This window comes from Lagenorhynchus albirostris, chromosome 1 (assembly GCF_949774975.1).
Source record: "Lagenorhynchus albirostris chromosome 1, mLagAlb1.1, whole genome shotgun sequence".
Lineage (NCBI taxonomy): Eukaryota > Metazoa > Chordata > Mammalia > Artiodactyla > Delphinidae > Lagenorhynchus > Lagenorhynchus albirostris.
In genome coordinates, this window is record NC_083095.1 from 123,572,050 (window position 1) to 123,590,482 (window position 18,433).

Here is an 18,433-nt window from a genome sequence, read left to right on the forward strand (position 1 = left end):
GGGTACCAGGCAGAGGTTGGGGGGGCCTTGGCCCAAGGGAGGGGCTCCTACAGGAACCCCTCCGGGTCCTTGCAGGGTGTCCCTTGCCAAGGCTACTGTAAGTCTTGACAATCAGAGGAGCAGTCAGGACAGAAATGCTGGGAAGCCCCCATCCGAATCCCACATGACAGGAGAAATCTTGCCTTTGACCTGAGAATGGGGGGTTGCTCCCTCCAGAGCCTCCCGGACACTGGCTACTGTCCCGAGCGAGCTGGCAGGGCGGCTGGTCCTTCACTCAGGAGGCCGGGGCCCGTGTCCTGGGGTGGCAGGGCAGCGAGGGGGCCTACACAGGGGGGCTTGGCCTCAGACGTCATCTCCTCCAGGAGCCCGAACCCCTGAAGCGGCAGCATGGAGAACTGGGTCTCCTCACACAGGGCAGGGGCCTCGGGGTCCTGCTGGGGAAAGGGCCAGTCACACAGGCGTCAACAGGAGGGCCACAGGCTCGTGAGCCCCCAGCCAGGGGGTCAGGCTCTGGAGCCAATCCCACTCGGGGGTTCAGTCTCCAGGCTTCCCTGCCTGACCCGGGGGCACAGAGAGAAGCACCAGCTGCCAGTCTTGTGCCTGGAGAAGCCCTGCAGCTTGGCGGAGGCCGGTGACCAAGGCTTGTGACCAAGGTGAGGAGGGTGGAGCCTGAAGGAGGGGGTTGGCTCGGGGGAAGGCGGGGCACTCACCGTGGGTCTGGGGTTAGGTCTGGGGTCGGGCTGCCCCACGGCCCCCGCTCGGGGAAATAGCTGCTCCAGTTCCTTCATGTCCACATGTTTCCCATCTCGGCCCAGCTGGCCCCGCTCTCCCCGTCCCGCCCCATTCAGTGCCAGGATGCCAGGGTCCCTCTGGCTCCGGGGGCCCTGAGGAGGGGAGAGCTGGTTTTCTACATCCTTACACAAGAGGACCCTAGGGGGTGAGCCAAGAGTTAGGGGGAGGGATGTGGGAGGAGCAAGAACAAAAGGATGGAGACAATGGGCCCCAAACCCTGCCTCCCCTGCGGTTTTCCCGGCTCCAGGCCTGTCTACCCCATGCTGGCCCAGCCCCCTCTCCCTGGCCCAGGACCCACCTGCCCCTTTGGCCGAATAAGAGGAAGAGGACACAGAAGATGATGCAGGTGACCCCGATGTGGATGCCAATGACGATGCCTGTGGTAGACGTCTGGTTGGTGGCCTCCTCCTTCCGGCAGTCACATGGTGGGCTCAGGGCTGGGGGTGGAAGCAGCGGCAGGTTGGGGGCTGTGGCTCCCAGACACCCAGCCCTTGAGGGTTACTTCTCCCTCGGCTGCTCGACCTATGAGTTGTCCTTGTTAATGGGACCCCAGCCCAACCTTTAGGGTTTTTTTACCAGTTACTGAGCACTAACTTTGTGCCAAATACTGGGAATAACACTTTACATGGACCATTTCACCCTCCAGACAGTTCTATAAAGTGGGTATTACTATCCCTGTTTTATGAAGGAGAAAACTGGGGCTCAGAGAGGTTAAGTAACTTGCCCAAGGTCACATAGCCAAACATCAAACTCAGGTCTAAGCCTATGTTCTCCAGGGCTGCATGTACTGTTCTACCCTCCTGCCTTCCCTGGATGCCTGCTCCCCTCCTCCCTCAGCCTCTCTTCCTGAAGGCCAGTCTTTAGCCAGACCCCATCCCCAGCCCTCACCTGTCCTCTCAGATGCTCCCCTCAAAGACACGAAGCGGACTGTGGCATTGCCATCCCCATGCTGGTTGTAAGCGAGCAGCTTCACCTCATACACTGCAGTGGGGTCTGGGGGGAAAGCCAGGATGCTGAGGGACCTCCCCCGGCCCCACCAGGCGGCTGTCCGCAGGGTGAACTGGAGAAGACCTCTGTGAACCACCTCCTGGCACCAGGCACCACACCCCCGCCCAGCTCCCCAAGCCCCAGCCGTGTCCGCCTCACCGAGCTGGCTGAGGTTGTAAGAGGAGACAGTTCCAGGCAGCAGGATGGGGCCGGTGAAGGAGGCCTTGCTTGCTGGGCGGTAAAACAGCTTGAAGCCGCCCTCGTGCTGGGCCAGCCGGGGCCAGGGCTCCCACAGCAGCTGCAGGGTGGAGCTGCCCAGGACTCGCACTGACAGTGGGGGTGGGGCAGGGGCTGTGGGCGGAAAAGGAGGCCGAGATGTGAGGACTTGGTGGTTGAAGCTCTACCCTTCCACCTGCTACCAATGACCCAGACACCGCCCCCCCACCCAGAGCCTGACCGCTCTCTGACCTCTAACCCAGGGCCTCTGCTTGCTTAAATAGCACCTTTACGTGAATTAGAAAACAACACCCCTGGGACTTCCCTGGTGGTCCATTGGCTAAGAATCCGCCTGCCAATGCAGGGGACACGGGTTCGATCCCTGGTCCGGGAAGATCCCACGTGCCGCAGAGCAACTAAGCCCGTGTGCCACAACTACTGAGACTGCATGCCACAACTACTGAAGCCTGCGCACAGCAATGAAGACACAGTACAACCAAAAAGAAAAAATCAGAAATAAAGTGTTGTCAGGTTTTTTAAAAAAAAGAAAAAAGAAAAGGACACCCCTTCCTACAAGTAGACCCAGCCCCGACTCAGCCTCAGGGCGAAGCACTCTGTGCAGTGCACAACCTGAACAACGGTGCACAGGGGTTCTGTCCTAATACCCTGAGTGTCTGTGGTTTTGTGCTCCACACCCAGACCTCACCTTCACCTAGAGTGCTGGCCAGGGTGGGGGCAGAGGCTGAGCTGGCCCCCCGGGGTGTGTAAGCTTTGATGTAGAAGCTGTAGGCAGTGGAGGGCTCCAGGTCGCTCACCAGGTGCTGAAAGGTGCTCTTGCTGACTGCTTCCTGATACTCCAGCTCTGGTGGGTCTGGGGAGGCCAAGGGTAGGGCAGGGGATTAAAGGGGCATGAGGGAATCCTACCCACACTGGTGAAATGAGGGCAGCCAGGGTGCAGCCGGGAGAAAGAGGGAAGGTGTTGCGTCAGCACGTGTGGGATCGAGGGGGATGAGAAACAGTGAGTAAGAGGGAGGGGATGCAGAGGCAGCCTTGCCCTCCTGGGCCCCACCCACCAGCAGCCTTCCTGATATGCAGGACATAGCCGATGATCTCCTTGGTGTTGACCAGGGGCTCGGTCCAGGACACGCGGACCTCAGTGGACGACACAGAGACCGCCTGCACGTTGACGGGGGGCCCGGGCAGGCCCTCGGCCCACAGCACAGTCAGCCTGGCGCTGGCCTGAGAGGAGCCAGCGCTGTTCTCGGCCATACACTGGTAGATGGCCTCATCTTCAGGGCCGATTCCAGAAATGGTCAGGGTGCTGCAGGGGGAGGGAGAGCCTCAGATCCCCTGCTCCTTCCAGAGTATCCCTTGGAGGTTGGCCAAATCTCCCCATTTGAAAGATGGAGAAACTGAGCCCCTCCAGAAGACAATAGGCTTGTCTGAGATCTCTCAGCAAGTTAGGGGCAGACCTGGGACGACTCAAACCCAAGTCTCCAGACCCCCAGTTTAGTGTTCTTCCCTGGTAGGAGGTGCACAGCCTCCTACCATCTGGGCCTCACGCCGGCACACCCACCACACACGTGCCTGTTGTTATTCTTGAGCCTGACGTGGCCTCCTGGCCCCAGCACCTGTCCATTCTTCAACCACGTCACATGAGGGGGCGGCTCACCCTGGGCCTGGCAGGTGAACATGGCTGTGGTCCCAGCCGGCCTGGAGATGGACTGGGGGTGCTGGACAAACTCTGCTGGGGCTGGGGTTGGGGCGGGGGCGGGCACAAAGAAGCATAAGGGTCACGAGGGGTCAGGTGTACAGGGAGGGGACAGCTGTGAGTGAAGGGCTGAGGAAGGGGAAGAGGGTAGGGCCAGAGGTCTGCAGGGAACAAGTGGGTAGGGGACATACACACCCACCCCGCCCCGGGGAGAATCCTCCAGGTGGGGCCCACCCTCCTCCCCCAGCCTAGCCTCTGGGAGATGGTGGCAGCCCTCACGTCCCTCCACCCCAGAGAGGCAGACCCAAGAGAGGACTCCATTTTAATGACTGTTTAAAAGACTGACATTTGTATCCGAAAGCAATCAAGCTGAGCTCCCTGTTCAGGAAATTGTTAAATAAATAAATGTGCTAATAGGTTTGGCTGCACCTCTAAGGCTGAAGGCCGGTAATGACGGGGAGACGGATGAGCCCTCAGGACCGGCCCCCCTCACCCCTACATTCAATTCCACTCTCCTCCAATCCCAAGCCTCAAACTTCCATTAACACCAGAGAAATGAAATGCTCCATCACTTCCATTTGGACAGATTAACAGCACACGGAATGCTAAACAAATGGGCATTTAAGTTCCTAACTCCCCTCTCTCCCACCTCTCTGGGAGGGAACAACCACAGAAAACCCCTGAGAATGGGACTCCAAGCCGGTTCACGGAGACAGTTTAGCCCCAGGGCAGGAGGATGGACAGAATGAGCTGGTCAGCTACAGAGGCCCCACATACCATGGGAGTGGAGGCCGGCTGTGTGTGTGTGTGTGTGTGTGTGTGTGTGTGTGTGTGTGTGTGTGTGTGTGTGTGTGTGTGTGTGTGTGTGTGTGTGTGTGTGTGTGTGTGTGTGTGTGTCAGGAGCTGGGGTGTGATAGTGTGAAATGACAAACACACTGAGAGTGTGCAGGCAGGTGTGAGCGTGGAAGTGCCACACGTGTGAATGAGAACAGCACGTGGAGGGAGGGACACATGGGGGTGACACAGGTGGGGGAGACCAGCTGAGATGACAAAGTGGAAATGACTGGGGGGGGTGGCGATGGCACCTGGAGGGGCAGATGACCAAGAATGTCCTCGCATTCCCAACATACACATTCCTGGGGGAGGGGGAGAGACACAGAGCTGCTGCCTTTGGCCTGGGCTGGGGCCCTGGAGAGGGAGCAGGGGCAAGGTTAGGGCAAGGATAGGAAAGTGGGTGAGTACACGGCACTGGGCTTGGGCCAGGGATGTCGATGAGGCAGGGAATGTGGGGCGGGGAGGTCCGTACCTTGCACCACCAGCCGGCCCTGTGCCGTCCTCCTCACCCGGGTGCCGGGCCTGTTGGCTGCACAGACGTAGACGCCCGAGTGCTGGACGGTCACGTCTGAGATGATGAGGTTCCCCGTGCCCAGCACCTGTATGCCCTCCACCCCAATGGGGCGACCATCTGAAGGGGAAGGGGAGGGTCAGGGAGGTAGGTGTGCAGGAATGTCCAAACTTGGAATCGGCCACCATCAATCTTCCAGGGAGCCCCTGTCTTTGACTCTTCCCTCTGAGCAACATGGCATTGTGGAGGCGGCCAGAGCAGCACAGAAAACTCTCACCCAGCAGGAGAGAACTGGCTCCTGATCCTAACACTGTCACTGCCTCACTGGTGACCTTCAAGTCCCCTCCCCTCAGTTTCTCAAACAGGAAAGTAAGGGGTTTGGGTTACATGGACATTTCCCAGCTTGATTTGTCTCTCCTGAAAAAAGTTCCTTGGTCAGATATCCATTCCTCTCCTTGACTGTCACAATGCGCGTTAATATAAAGGCTCTGAGAAGTCCTGTAGCAAAGGGATCTGGCTTACTGTTTCCCAAACTTGTTAGACCACCAAGCCATTCTTTCCCCTTGCAGATTTCACTTTGGGAAATGTTGCACCAGATGGTCCTTGCAGGGCCTATGGGCTCCTCCTAATGGTGAGGCCACTCTTTCCAGCCTCTCCCAGTCCCCGGGCCCTCCCCCCACCCAGGATCAGATTAGCACAGTCAGAATGCGAGGAGACAGCTCCCCATTCAGTCCCTGAAGTGGTGAAATCTACTCCATTATCCTGCCTGCTGCCCCCTCCTTCCCGGATCACTCAGCTGCTACAATGTGGCACAGTCTCCTTGTGAATGCGACCCCACCCCATCCCCTCCAGACTCTCCTTCCCCCAGTGACCTTTCCACTCAGACAATGTGGGCCCATCTGCACCCTTTCATTTCTCTCCTTCAGCTGCCTAGGGATTTAGGCTGGGGATTTAGGGGGCCAGGTTAGAGACTGGGGGGTCCAGAGAGAGGATGTGACAACTGGCTGAGATTTTGAGGGGTTTGGGATCGCATCACTGGGGAGGATGGCCAGGGTGTAGATGGCAGAGATGAGTCCGACCGGAAAGAGACTAGGGGTGCTGAGAGCTGCAGAGGGGTTCTGGAGGGCCTGATGGAGATGCCTAGAGTGAGGGGAGCATGGGGGAGGGGAGCTGGCGCAGGACTGCCAGGACTGGACGAGGTAACCTGGGGAGCTAAGCCATCTGCACAGAGGGAGGGAGAATGCAGTGGGCAGGCGGACCTCCCTGGTCCTGCCAAGGAGAGGGGAACCCACCCCCTCCCCAGGCCTCGAAGAGAACGGACCCCCACGGAGAACAAACAGGATTCCAAGTTCCCCCTGGAGCTGGATGAAGAGACTGGCCCTCCCAGGGGTGGGAGAGGCAGGGGCTGCAGGATGGGGCTCACCCAGGCGGCTCCAGGACACAATGGGGCGCGGGTTGCCCGTGGCGACACACTCGAGCACGGCGGTCTGGTGCACAGTCAGGGTGAGGTTCTCAGGCCCCACGAGGATCGTAGGCTCCTTGTAGGCCCCAGAGCCCGAGCCTGGGAGGAAGATGCCATATTTCTTCACTTTAGCTGGGACCCTTCCCACCTCCTCACCACACCCACCCACCCCCAATACACGGCCTAGGACATGGTGGGTGGGAGACAAGCTCCAGCCCAGAAGCTGGGTCCCATGCGTAGAGAGGAGAAGCCAGCAGCCCCAGGACGTTGCTCACACTCATCTCTGTGGTCAGGCCCCGCAGGGCCTCCAGCGGTGGGAGAGCCACCCTCACCCAACCACCCATAAGCAGAGAGTGGGCTTCCTCAAGGAGAACTGAGCCAGGGAGGGACCTCGAACGCCTCCTGAACCCTCACCCTGAAGAGCACAGAACTTCGTGCTCACAAGGTGCCCTGTATGCACTTGGCTGTCCAGGCTCTGGGGCTCAGTTGAAGAGAGACTGATTGGAGGGTGGGGAGAAGAACGAGACAGGGCCAAGGACCCTCACCTGACACAGTGAGGCTGGCCCCATGGCTGACCCGGACACTGGCGACATTGGAGGCCACACAGTGGAAGACGCCGCTGTCCTCAGCCTGAAGGCCTGTGATCTGCAGGACCCCCTTGGGCAGCAGTGTGTACCTGTGGCGGGAGGGCACGGTCAGCCGTAAGCAAGCACAAGCACCACTGGCCACAGGGTGACTCAGCATCACGGACACAGCCCAGGACCCGGCCACTACCCCAATGTCACTTTTGTCATCACAGACACACTACGGGACTCTCACAGGTGGATGCACCTGCGATTCCAGCCTCGACAACCATCACACACAGATCTTCGCGTGCATTCAAGTGTTGAATCTGGGCCCACAAACCACACAGATACTCAGCCTCAACAAAGTTGCAGAAACACCACCCTGGAGGCCGCAGGCAGGCCTACTTCAAGGCCCAGACACTGGACTGGCCTGCCTCTTGGTCATCCCTCCACCTTCCCCACCCGGGGCTCACCTCTCATTGTCTGTATCAATGGGGACTCTGTTCTTCTCCCAGGTGATCAGGGGTTTGGGAAGCCCATGGATTTGGCACTGGAAGCGGGCCACACCGCCCTCCTCACCCACGGTGGCCTGAGGGTGCACGTGGAAGTCGGACATGGCTGGAGAAAGAAAAGGAAATGTATATGGGGAAGGCACACTGCTGAGGTGCAGAGGGGATGGGAGAGGGCATGGGGGCCTCGGGTCTGTGTCCTGGAGCCCTGGAGCTCACCCGGCTCAGGGCACAGGGTGTCTTCCCCCAAGCTGAGCTGGCAGGTGCAGGGCACAGCTTGCTGGGGGTACATCGGCACTTACCCTGCCTCCTACCTGTGGGAAACATCTCCCCCTAAGGGATGGTATAGGCCAGGCTGGGACACTTTGAGAAAGGTCTGGACAAATTCTTGGATAAACCTCTAACATGGAAATCTTGGGCTGTGGACCCACGAAGCCTAGTCAGAGAAAAGCCTTGCTCCCACGGCCTGCTCCCCACTTTTACAGCGGCTTTCGGATTTATTTTTATAAACTCCCTGTAAGGTATGCAAGTGCTAAGTATTATGCTGTACGTTTTACAGAATAGGAAACAGAGAGGGGAAGCGATTAGTCCAGTGTCACCCAGCAGGGACACTGGTCGTTAGAGCCTGGTTACCAGCACCCAGTGGCTTTCTTTGCCCTTCATCATCACCCCCTTATCCCCAGTTCTTCTGCAGCTTCTCAATGCACCCCAAGAAGGTGGTGTACCATCCAAGGTGACAAGCCTCTTAGAAGACAGTCAGACCTACCAATCTACATTTCAATGTGTCATAAATATTCAGGGGCTGCCTTCCCACCTTTTGGGGATCTGAACTGCTTGAGCTCTGATCATGGGAGGGGCCGTGGTGCACGCCCCCCACCCCCTTTTAGGCCGGTGAAGTGTTCCTGCCCACCCTCACTCCCATCCATCCTTACTCCCCAACCTGTAAAGCCCAGGGAAGGGGCCCCTCCCACATGGGTTCCCAGCTTCAGCACCAGGGCTGTGATTTCATTAAAATCCACTTTGCTTCAAGTGCGGGAAGGAGGCTCACCATCTGTCCAGGCAGGCAGCCCCTCCCCTCCAACACTCCATCAACTGGGACAGTTGTCCCCTCCCAGAAGAAGCCCTCCCTCTCCCCACAGCAGCAGGGACGCTGGAGCTTGTCCTGGTCCCTGCTCCTGACTCCCTGGTGCGGGTGGGCACACCCCGTCTCAGGCCCCCTCAATCTACCAGTCTGTTCAGGACTCCAGGGCAGCTCAGAAAGGCCGAGCCTTTGTGCCCTTCTTCCCAGAGTCTCTGGGGGCTGACTCTTTTGTGGCACATTCTCCATCTCATTTGCATGTGGTTCATTAAATATAAACATGCATAAAAATCCCCAGCCCAGCCTCCTCCTCCTTCAGGGCCTCCTGGGAGTATGGCTGATGGGTGTGAGCGCGTCCTTGCACGTGTGTGCAGAGCTGTGCTCGCTGGGAGGACATGGTTGCCTCTGTGTATGTGGTGTGAGTGTCCAAGCTGGATGTGAATGGGGGAGGGGTTGTATCCCTCAGCTCCTGTGGCTGGTGTGTGATTCTGGTTCTGTGTAGGTAATCAATCACACATGTCCCTGTGTAGGTATAGTCCTTACAAAGGGCACCTTGGGGCCCTAGGGGCGGGAGATGGGGGCAAGCGCCCCAGCTGGTGTCCCCATCAGGCTCAGTGAGATGATCCCCAGGGAGCACTGTGAGGTCAGCCTGCCCAGGCTCAGGCCAAAGGCTGTGTTTGGCCAAGGGCCTGCAGGTCAGCCCAGAGGTTTGGGGCAGGGGGCTGAGGCACTGGTAGGGCCCCTCTACTGCTTCCAGGCCTCAACCTCTAGGAGCGCAGGGCTGGAGGCAGGGCTAGCGAGCGGAGAGGGCACCCCGGCTCCTGGGTCAGCTGTCTATGCCCCACCCACCCAGCCCTGCCCTTCAGGAGCTGGGGAGCTGCCTGCCCCCTCCTCACTCCAGCTGGAGAGGAGCCTGCAGCCCCCCAGGGACTTGGGGCGGGGACTAATGGCTCTGCTGACTACAGATGCCTCCTCATTAAGGAACCCGAATCCTTTTGTGTTTCTAGCCCCCATTCTGGGCTCCCTGGAGGCGCCTAGAGCTAGGAGCTGGCCTGAGGAGAGATGCACGGGAAAGGGCTGCTTCTCATCAGGGCGCACTGGATGGAGAAAGTTTGGCCTCTAGCTTCTTTCTCCCCCTAAAACTAAACAATGAAGAAGCATGGGTTGAATGTGATGCTGCAGAGGAATGCTCGAGCAGGAAGGGGTGGTAGTTAAGGAGCCAGTCTGATCATCTTCACACTGTACAACAGAGTCCGAGGGGTCCCCAGGGGCCCCTGGGATGCACCTGGGGCCCCTCCCCACCCAGGGCTTCACATCTCCCCTCCATCAGAGCAGCACCTTGCAAAACCTCTCTATCAGCTTTACTTAACTGCAGTTCTGCCAAACATTTCATTTGAAAGGTAGCTTTGCTTTTAAAAGTGCTTGAAAACCACACATGTAAAGCCAACACATTCATTTTATGAAAGGGAAACTGAGACCCAGGCCCAGTTGGTGGCTCTGCTGGCCCCAAATCAGAAGTTCCATGCCCCAAGCCCTCTGCTGGGGTGTCCCCAGCAAATTTTTCACTCTCCAAGGACAGGTGACCCCAGGGCAGACTGCAGGCTGGGCCAGCCTCTTCTCACTGGCTGTGAGTTGGCACTGTTACAAGTTGCAGGGACGACAGTGAGCCCCCGAGAAGGTTTTTCTGTCCCATCCCTCGGAGCCCAGCTGGTTAGGCAGTGTGGTCCGGGGGAGGGGGTGCAATAGGAGGGTGTGGTCCTCTTTATCTGAGGCTCCTTCTTCCCTCCCCTTCTTCCCACCCCTACTCAACCCTTGGGTCAGCCCTGTATATCCCTTCAGTGTCCTGGGGGATTGCAGTGAGACCGTGGGCAGGCAGTGTCAGGGTATAAAAGGGAAGAACAAACCTGACTCCATGTTGGATCTGTTTCTTTTTCTTTAACCTTTGTATTCTATTGCTTTTGCTACAAGTTAGTTGCTAAAGGGATGTTGCCTAGAGCTTAAAGTATACATGATGGCCCATCTCTGGGAACCCTGCCTCCCATAATAGGAGCGCTGGTCCTTTCCTCCACAGATGAAGGGGTGAACAGGTACTCTGCAGGGCCTCCCACGTCAGACTCCTGCCGCCTTCCTGTACAGGCCTTTGTCCACACTCAGTTGAGCTCACTCCGAGTTTGTCCACTCACTCTGAGTTCACTGCTGACTTCTTTAGGAAGTCAGGGGAGAAAATTTCTCAGGGCCACTTAGATCTCCGATCTCTCAGAGGGGAAACACGTTTGGTTTACGTGTCTGTTTTGCACTGGCTTGTACGAGCAGGCCATGGAGCCAGCTGTCCCTCATCGTGTCTCTCTGGGAGAGGGTCCCTGGGCAACCATGAGGACGTGGGGCTGAGGACTGGACCTCAGAAAACGCTGACCTCTGAGCAAGTCATTCTGGAGGCCACTGTGTGGTTGACAGTGGTGGGCACAGTGGCTGGAGGCACTATTTGTCAATAGTTTTTTATTATTATTATTTAAAATTTTTATTTTATTTATTTATTTTTGGCTGCGTTGGGTCTTCGTTGCTGCACACAGGCTTTCTCTAGTTGCGGCGAGCGGGGGCTACTCTTTGTCGCAGTGTGCGGGCTTCTCGTTGCGGTGGCTTCTCTTGTTGCAGAGCACAGGCTCTAGGTGTGCGGGCTTCAGCGGTTGTAGCACGCGGGCTCAGTAGTCGTGGCTCACGGGCTCTAGAGCGCAGGCTCAGTAGTTGTGGTGCACGGGCTTAGTTGCTCTGCAGCATGTGGGATCTTCCCGGACCAGGGTTCGAACCTGTGTCCCCTGCATTGGCAGGCGGGTTCTTAGCCACTGTGGAGGCACTATTTGTGGCCAGTGTGGGTAGCACTGTGTATGGGGCTGGTGGACATGAAGGTGGTGCTGTGGCTTGCGGCTAACGATGCTTTACCTTCCTGCTCACACCTGTTGGTCGGGTAGGAGCTGTTTCGGGTTCCTCACTTCAAGCTGGGTTATGGGAGGGGGTCGTGTTGGGAGGCCCCTCCTGTGTGAGGACCAGAGAGAGTGACAGGGAGGACAGAGGCCTGCTTGGGGGTCATTATGGAGAAAGGAAGAAGAAAGCACCTTTGTCCTCAAACAGTCTGAGAAGGAATCTCCCAGCCGCTCCCTGTCCTTGCCAGGGGTACAGCTAGGCCGTGGGGAAAGAGGGTTCACAGAGACAGCCCAGCAACCCACCGGGCTGGAAGGGAGCAGAAACCAGCAGGAAATGGCTCCTGGACACCCCTATAAATCACCCGAGGGGAGGGGAGTCTCCTGAGAGCCAGATCTAGAGCGGCTCAGGGAGGGGAGGGGAACTTTCCTCCTGGTCCACGACCTCTGGCGAGGTCAGGCCTGGATCTGATTAGACAGGCTCCAAGGGGACGCTGGGGGGGCAGGAAGGGTCGGGGCAGAGTGCTGGGAAGGAAGCCGGCAGCATACCCCAAGCCCAGCCTCCAACCCTTTGGCTACAGCCAGACTCCTATCTGGTGTGTGAGGACAAAGAGATCAGTGGGCTTGCTGGGATGGAGAGTTCAAAACACAGCCTTTGCAGAAGCCAGCGGCACTGGAGGTCTGAGGCACCGACTGCCCCCACTCATACCGCCATTCAAGAGGAATAACCACGACCTGCAGACTCTTCCAAAGGCCATCCAAAGTCCCCTTCCTTGTATCCATCCCTGCCAAGGACCAGGGACACCCCGAACGCCCGGTTCTTCCTCACGCAGCTCAGATGATTGTAATGTTTTTCCTTATACCAGAGGCACAGCTGAATCCCATATGCTTCCACCCAATGCCCCAACTTCCCCCTTGAGAATCTCATTTTTTAATAAAGTAAGTAGCCAGCTATTAAGCACTTGAAATGTGACCAGTCCAGATTGAGTTGGGCTGTAAGTGTAAAATACACACTGGATTTCGACGATTTAGTACAAAATAAAAAGACACTAAGCATTAGGGAAATGCAAATCAAAACCATAATGAGAGGCCACATCACACCCATTGGGATGGCTACTACCAGAGCAATAACAAAAAACAACAGAAAACAGCAAGTGTTGACAAGCATGTGGAGAAATTGGAACCCTTGTGCACTGTCGGTGGGAATGTAAACTGGTGCAGCCACTATGGAGAACAGTATGGAGGTTCCTCAAAAACTTAAAAATAAAACCACCATACAATCCAGCAGTTCCACTTCTGGGTATATACCCACAAGAATGAAGGGTCTCGAAGAGATATTTGTACAGCCACATTCATAGCAGCCTTATTCACAATAGCTAAAAGGTGAAAGCAGTCCAAGTGTCCATCAACAGGTGAATGGAGAAATAAAATGTGTTTATACATACAATGGAATATTACTCAGCCTTAATAAAGGAAGGAAGTTCTGACACATGCTACAATGTGGATGAACTTTATGGACATTATGCTAAGTGAAATAAGTCAGTCACAGAAAGACAAATACTGTATGATTCCACTTATATGAGGCACCTAGAGTAGGCAGATGCATAGAGACAGAAAATAGAATGGTGGTTGCCACAGGCTGGTGGGGAGAGAGGAATAGGGAGTTACCGTTTAACGGGAATAGAGTTTCACTTTTGGGAGATGAAAAGAATTCTGGAGATGGACGGTGGTGACGGTTTGCACAATAATATGAAGGTACTTAATGCCACTGAACTGCGCACTTAAAAATGGTTAAGACAAAAAAAAGTGGTTAAGACAGTAAACTTTATGTTATGTGTATTTTACCACAATTAAAAAGTTGGAGGGACTTCCCGGGTGGTCCAGTGGTTAAGAATCCACCTTCCAATGCAGGGGACACAGGTTCAATCCCTGGTCAGGGAACAAAGATCCCACATGCCGCGGGGCAACTGAGCCGGTGCGCTGCAACTACTGAGCCCATGCACCACAACTAGAGAGCCCGCAGGTTGCAAACTACAGAGCCCATGCACTCTGGAGCCCACATGCCACAACTAGAGAGAAGTCTGCGCACCGCAAGGAAGAGCCTGTGAGCCGCAATGAAAGATCCTGGTGCCGCAACTAAGACCCGATGCAGCCAAAAATAAATGAATGAATGAATAAATATTTTTTAAAAGTTGGAAAAATAATAATTTTGATAATAGTTAATAATTTAAAATATTGCTAACAAGCTGAAATGATAATATTTTGGATTTTAAAGACAGTTCAAAAAATGTAAAAAGTATTAATAATTTTAAAATAATGATTATATGTTGGGATAATATTTTGTATATATTAAGTAAAATAAAGTTTATTATTAAAATTAACTTCACTTGTTTCTTTTTTTTACTTTTTTTGTAAATGTGACTATTAGAAAACTTAAAGTTACCTACGTGGTTTGCGTTATACTCCCGTTGGACAGTCCTGCTCTAGAAGACACAACCAATTGTGTTCTTCACACAACAGATCTTCAAATACTTGAGGTCTGGGTTGTTCCCTGAGAAACATCTTCTGAGGGGAAACACCCTTAATTCCTTCAGCCACTTGTGATGTGAAATGATGTTCAGATGCCTTAAGCCTGAAGACCCTGGGGATGGTATGAACCCAAAGGGCCTTACACCAGCAGGGGACCTGGAGCAGATTTCAGCCATCATCTGTAGTGAGCATCCTTGTGTTGTCCAATATGACAGCCACTAGCTACATGTGGCCACTTAAATTAAAATTAAATTAAAAATTCAGTTCCTCTGGCTCCCTAGCTACCTTTCAAGTGTTCAACAGCCACAAGTGGCTACAGGCTACCTTATGGGACAGCACCAATAAAATACTTCCATCATCACAGAAAATCCTTTTGGACAGCACTGGTCCACACCCAAGGCAAGGCCTCAGACCCACAGCTGCTTTCTGTCTTGCTCCCTCTCTCTTGCCGCCCTGCCAGAAAGCCCCCTTTCTTCTCCATCTTCATCACTAGCCCAGCTTTGCCCCTACCAGATCCCGCCTCTCCTGGCCACATGGACTCAGAGACTGCTGACAAGGCCCGCATTTGATCGCATCCTAAGGCTGTCCCACTGCATGGCAGAGAAGGCCTCACACAGCACGATTTCTACTTCTGGTGGGGAAATAAATACTTGCTGAGAGCATTTTGAAGGAGCAATGCAGTGAAGAGGTTAATGGTACAGGCTCTGGAATCAGACAGAACTGGGTACAAGACTCACCTCCGCCACTCTTAGCTCTGTGACCTTGGACAAGTTAGTCTCTCAGAACCTCTATTTTCTCACTTATGAAATTGGGATGACAATAGCTCATGTTGCTAGAGCCGCTGCACTGGCGGGAATCAATGAGATTTATTTGTAAAGTGCTTGGCACAGTCCTTGAAAAATAGCAAATACTTGCCAGTGATTGTTGAGGGAAAATAGTAGAATCTTGAGTTAAAAGGTGCTGAGAGGTTATGGAAGAGCACGGTAGGATTGGGGTTGGGTGGCCATCTACTCCAAGAGGGTAGCCGTATTCCCATGGAGAGGCAAAAGCTCAGAAAGCTAGTGGCAGAGCCCTCTGGAGAACTGAGTAAAGACAGAATTTGCAAGGCCTGAATGGTGAGAGGGTCAGTGCAGGGGGAAGGGGGCAGCCTGGTATAAACCAGAGCTTGGCTTGTATTTCACTTCTGCCTGGGGGCTTCACAGAGGCCCCAGTAGGTGAGCTGTCACTTGGAAGAAGCCATTGGGTAATTGAGGCCTTGATTTCTCTAGTAAAATGTTTATGAAGCCCATAAACTCATGCCTTTATTGGCCAGGCTCATTCCGGGGGATGGATGTGGCTCTCCAAGGTGTAGTTAAAGCACCTGCTGAACTCAGGCACCCGATGGCTACTCTGGCCTCCACCCAGACCCACCAGGCAGAGTGACTCCTGGAGGGCGAGGAGGCCAGCCAAGTCCACATGCTCTTTAAACTCCGCAGAGCACTTGTAAATGTCCTCTCTAAATGCGCATGGGAAGGAGAGAGGTGACGGCAGAGAACCCTGAGTCCTGGGGAGGCTGGCAACTTGCCACAGTCCCGGTGGGATATTGGTTTTGTCATCAGGGTTCTCTGGGCCAGGCTTAGCCTCTCCAACACTCTGTCCCAGTCTCTCCAATATCTGGGTCCCCACCTTGCCCATGACTTTGGCTCCGTTAGGGAAGATCCCCTACACTGATTGGCGGATGACATTTGGAGTTGAGGAAAGTATGAACTTAGAAGACCTGTATTTACTTCACTGGCTCTCCAAAGGGAAGTCTGAGAGTTGAATTAAGGTTCTGAATCCAAAGAGTAGGTGTTTTTTGCGGGGGGCGGGAGGGAGGCACTGTGTGGGGTTTGGGTGTTGGATGGGTGTGGGTGGACGGTGTCTGGAGCTTACAAACATCCCCAGAAGACTGCGATGGCTCAGAGGCCCTGTTCAGCTTTGCTGGGGGTGATTGATTCATCTGGGCCTTTGCCTGGTGACCCTGCTCTGAGAAGCCTCTGGAACCTTTTGTCTCCCTCTTCAAGCCCCTTACCCCCTGCCTTGGGCCTCTGAACCCCAGCCCCTCCCTCCCACCCTCCCACACCACCACCAGCTCACCACTCCCCGCCCAACCCCAATTCTAACACAAAAGGCAACTTTGTCTTTCAAGTCAGCAGCCATAAATCCACGTCTCTCCCCTCCCTCCTGGCAGCCACCTCTGACAAATGGGGTGGGGGGAGGTGGGGGACAGTGGGGGGCCAGACTCAGCTTGGGAAAGTCCTTGCACCCAGCTGTTGGCCCACTGTAGGCTGGTGAGCATCGAACCTTTATGGTCTGATCTTCGATTCCAACGGATGGTAAGACCCAAGGCACAGCTGCAGGAGGGGCAATCTGGGGCTCTCCGCAGCCTCTGGGCTGGGCTTTTACAACCCAAGGAGAATAAAACCTCTCAAAGCCCTACTTTTAATTATTCAGCCCACAATTCAGAGGCTCCGGTTCTTCCTCCGATCAAGTCTTGTGCTCCCCTTCCCTCCCCTGCCTCCAGCCCACCGTGGAGGGAGTGAAGTGTGCCTGGGGGAGAGTGTGCTGTGGGACACAGGTGGTATGCCTGCCCGATGCGGCATACTGGATGTGCCACTGGGTGGGTGTGCCCCGCTGCTGTCAGTGTGGACCCTACACATTCAGGGGAGGGGAAAGGGGGAGGAGTATCACCCACCCCGTGTGACCACACTACCTCCCCCACTGCTAGGTTTTCAAAAGCAGTCCCAACTTCAAATACTTCGCCCTAATTTTCATCCCACGTATCAGGCAATGAGTCACAGGATGTGTCCTGGTTTGGGAAATACAGTCCTCTGTCCTATTTACACAGCACACCCACTGAATTAACTCTAAGCATTCATTCAACAGATACTTACTGATGTGTCTGAGAGAATGTTCTGGCACTCCTGAAGTAAATTCCCTTCATCCCACAGGCCCTGTCCTTAGGTTTTCTACCCAAGCTCCTAGAAATATCAGAAAGGTGAAAGCACCAGAGCCAGGGTCTTAGGTACTATCATAGTAATGTGGTCCTGAAAAACAGAAACCTGCAGAAGCCATGATGGGCAAAGGTAAGATATTATATCAGTATAACCCTGAGAGGTAGGGATTACTAGCTTTTCTGAGGTGCAGAGAGGTTAAGTAACTTGCCCAAGGTCACACAGCCATTTAATGATGATCACACGTTAACATTTAATGATGTTAAAGCAAGCATTTGAACTTAGAGTGGGTCTAACTCTAAATCCAGTGCTCGTTCCCTGCATCACAGCTGTGAGACACGCACACACATACTCAAATGCTGCTCAAACATGACTAACCATACCTGCAAACACTGGCACAGAAAATCACAGAGGCGCACAACATCCCAGACCCTTAAAAGTACCATGCCTACGCGCATTCAGAGACACCCGTGACACAGCAGGCTTCACTTTAACTGAACTCCCCCAGGGTTTGAGGTAGGTTTCATAGCGTGTGACTAATGCAGATAAGCACCATGATAAGATGGTGTTATTAGCCCACTAGTGGTCACTGAGCCCACACATGTTTCCTAAATTCTATTAACACAGGTAAATAAACAACCCAGATGCTAGTCTCCAGGTAGCTCTTCCATGAGCATTTCCAGATCAGCAAACCGGGAAACCAAGCTGCAAGGATGGGGCCTGCAGGGTTACTCCTGTCACCTGTTGGGCCCTTATAAAATAGAGTAGTTTATTTTCCTGGTTTTGCAGGGGGAGGACAAAGCATTGTGAGATGCTAGCAGCTTCCATGGGGTGAGTGGGGGTAGGGGGCGGGGAGATGGAAGGTGGATGTGCTAAAGGGAAGGGTAGCTGTGACTGACTCAGTCCTTTTAATAACTGGATCTTGATAAAGCCAAAGCCCCTCTCTGGGCCTCTGTTTCCTCCTCTGTAAAATGGGGGAGTTGAGTTGGACAAGTTATAAAGTCTCATCCGGTTGTAGCCTTTGAGACACATGTGCTTCCAGGCACCAGCCAAGGGTGCAGGGTCAGGGAGTCGACTTGGGAATCTCTCTCTGCCTTAGACTTGAAAATGTCCAGGCCCAGCAGAGCCCCTCTCCATAGACTGCATGTCTCCGCCCGTGTCAAGGTCACCAATCTTCCTTATGTAAACCTGCCCGGGCCCACAACATCCTTAACTTCCGTCATTCTGGTCAGGATACCGGATCTCCCTCACCTCCCGGAAGGGCGTCTGGTTAGGGGGCCCAGGCTGGAGCTATTAAGTAAATTGCTTTCACATGACCATGAGGACCACTCAACAAAAACAGATACTTCCC

At 54.6% G+C, this 18,433-nt stretch overlaps 1 protein-coding gene across 1 annotated transcript in view; it reads right to left on the minus strand.

Annotated features, from left to right (window-relative positions):
* Positions 1-233: 233 nt before the first annotated feature.
* The window catches only part of IGDCC3 (immunoglobulin superfamily DCC subclass member 3), a 41,008-nt gene continuing 22,808 nt past the window's right edge, over positions 234-18,433 (minus strand). Inside the window, exons 3-14 of the mRNA XM_060132224.1 lie at positions 7,553-7,697; positions 7,059-7,189; positions 6,475-6,612; positions 5,013-5,171; positions 3,583-3,748; positions 3,069-3,316; positions 2,702-2,866; positions 1,939-2,130; positions 1,681-1,785; positions 1,091-1,229; positions 711-930; positions 234-434 (exon numbers count right to left, since the gene is read on the minus strand). Of these exons, the coding sequence (XP_059988207.1) occupies positions 234-434; positions 711-930; positions 1,091-1,229; positions 1,681-1,785; positions 1,939-2,130; positions 2,702-2,866; positions 3,069-3,316; positions 3,583-3,748; positions 5,013-5,171; positions 6,475-6,612; positions 7,059-7,189; positions 7,553-7,697 (2,009 nt within the window). The remainder of the gene's footprint in view (positions 435-710; positions 931-1,090; positions 1,230-1,680; positions 1,786-1,938; positions 2,131-2,701; positions 2,867-3,068; positions 3,317-3,582; positions 3,749-5,012; positions 5,172-6,474; positions 6,613-7,058; positions 7,190-7,552; positions 7,698-18,433) is intronic.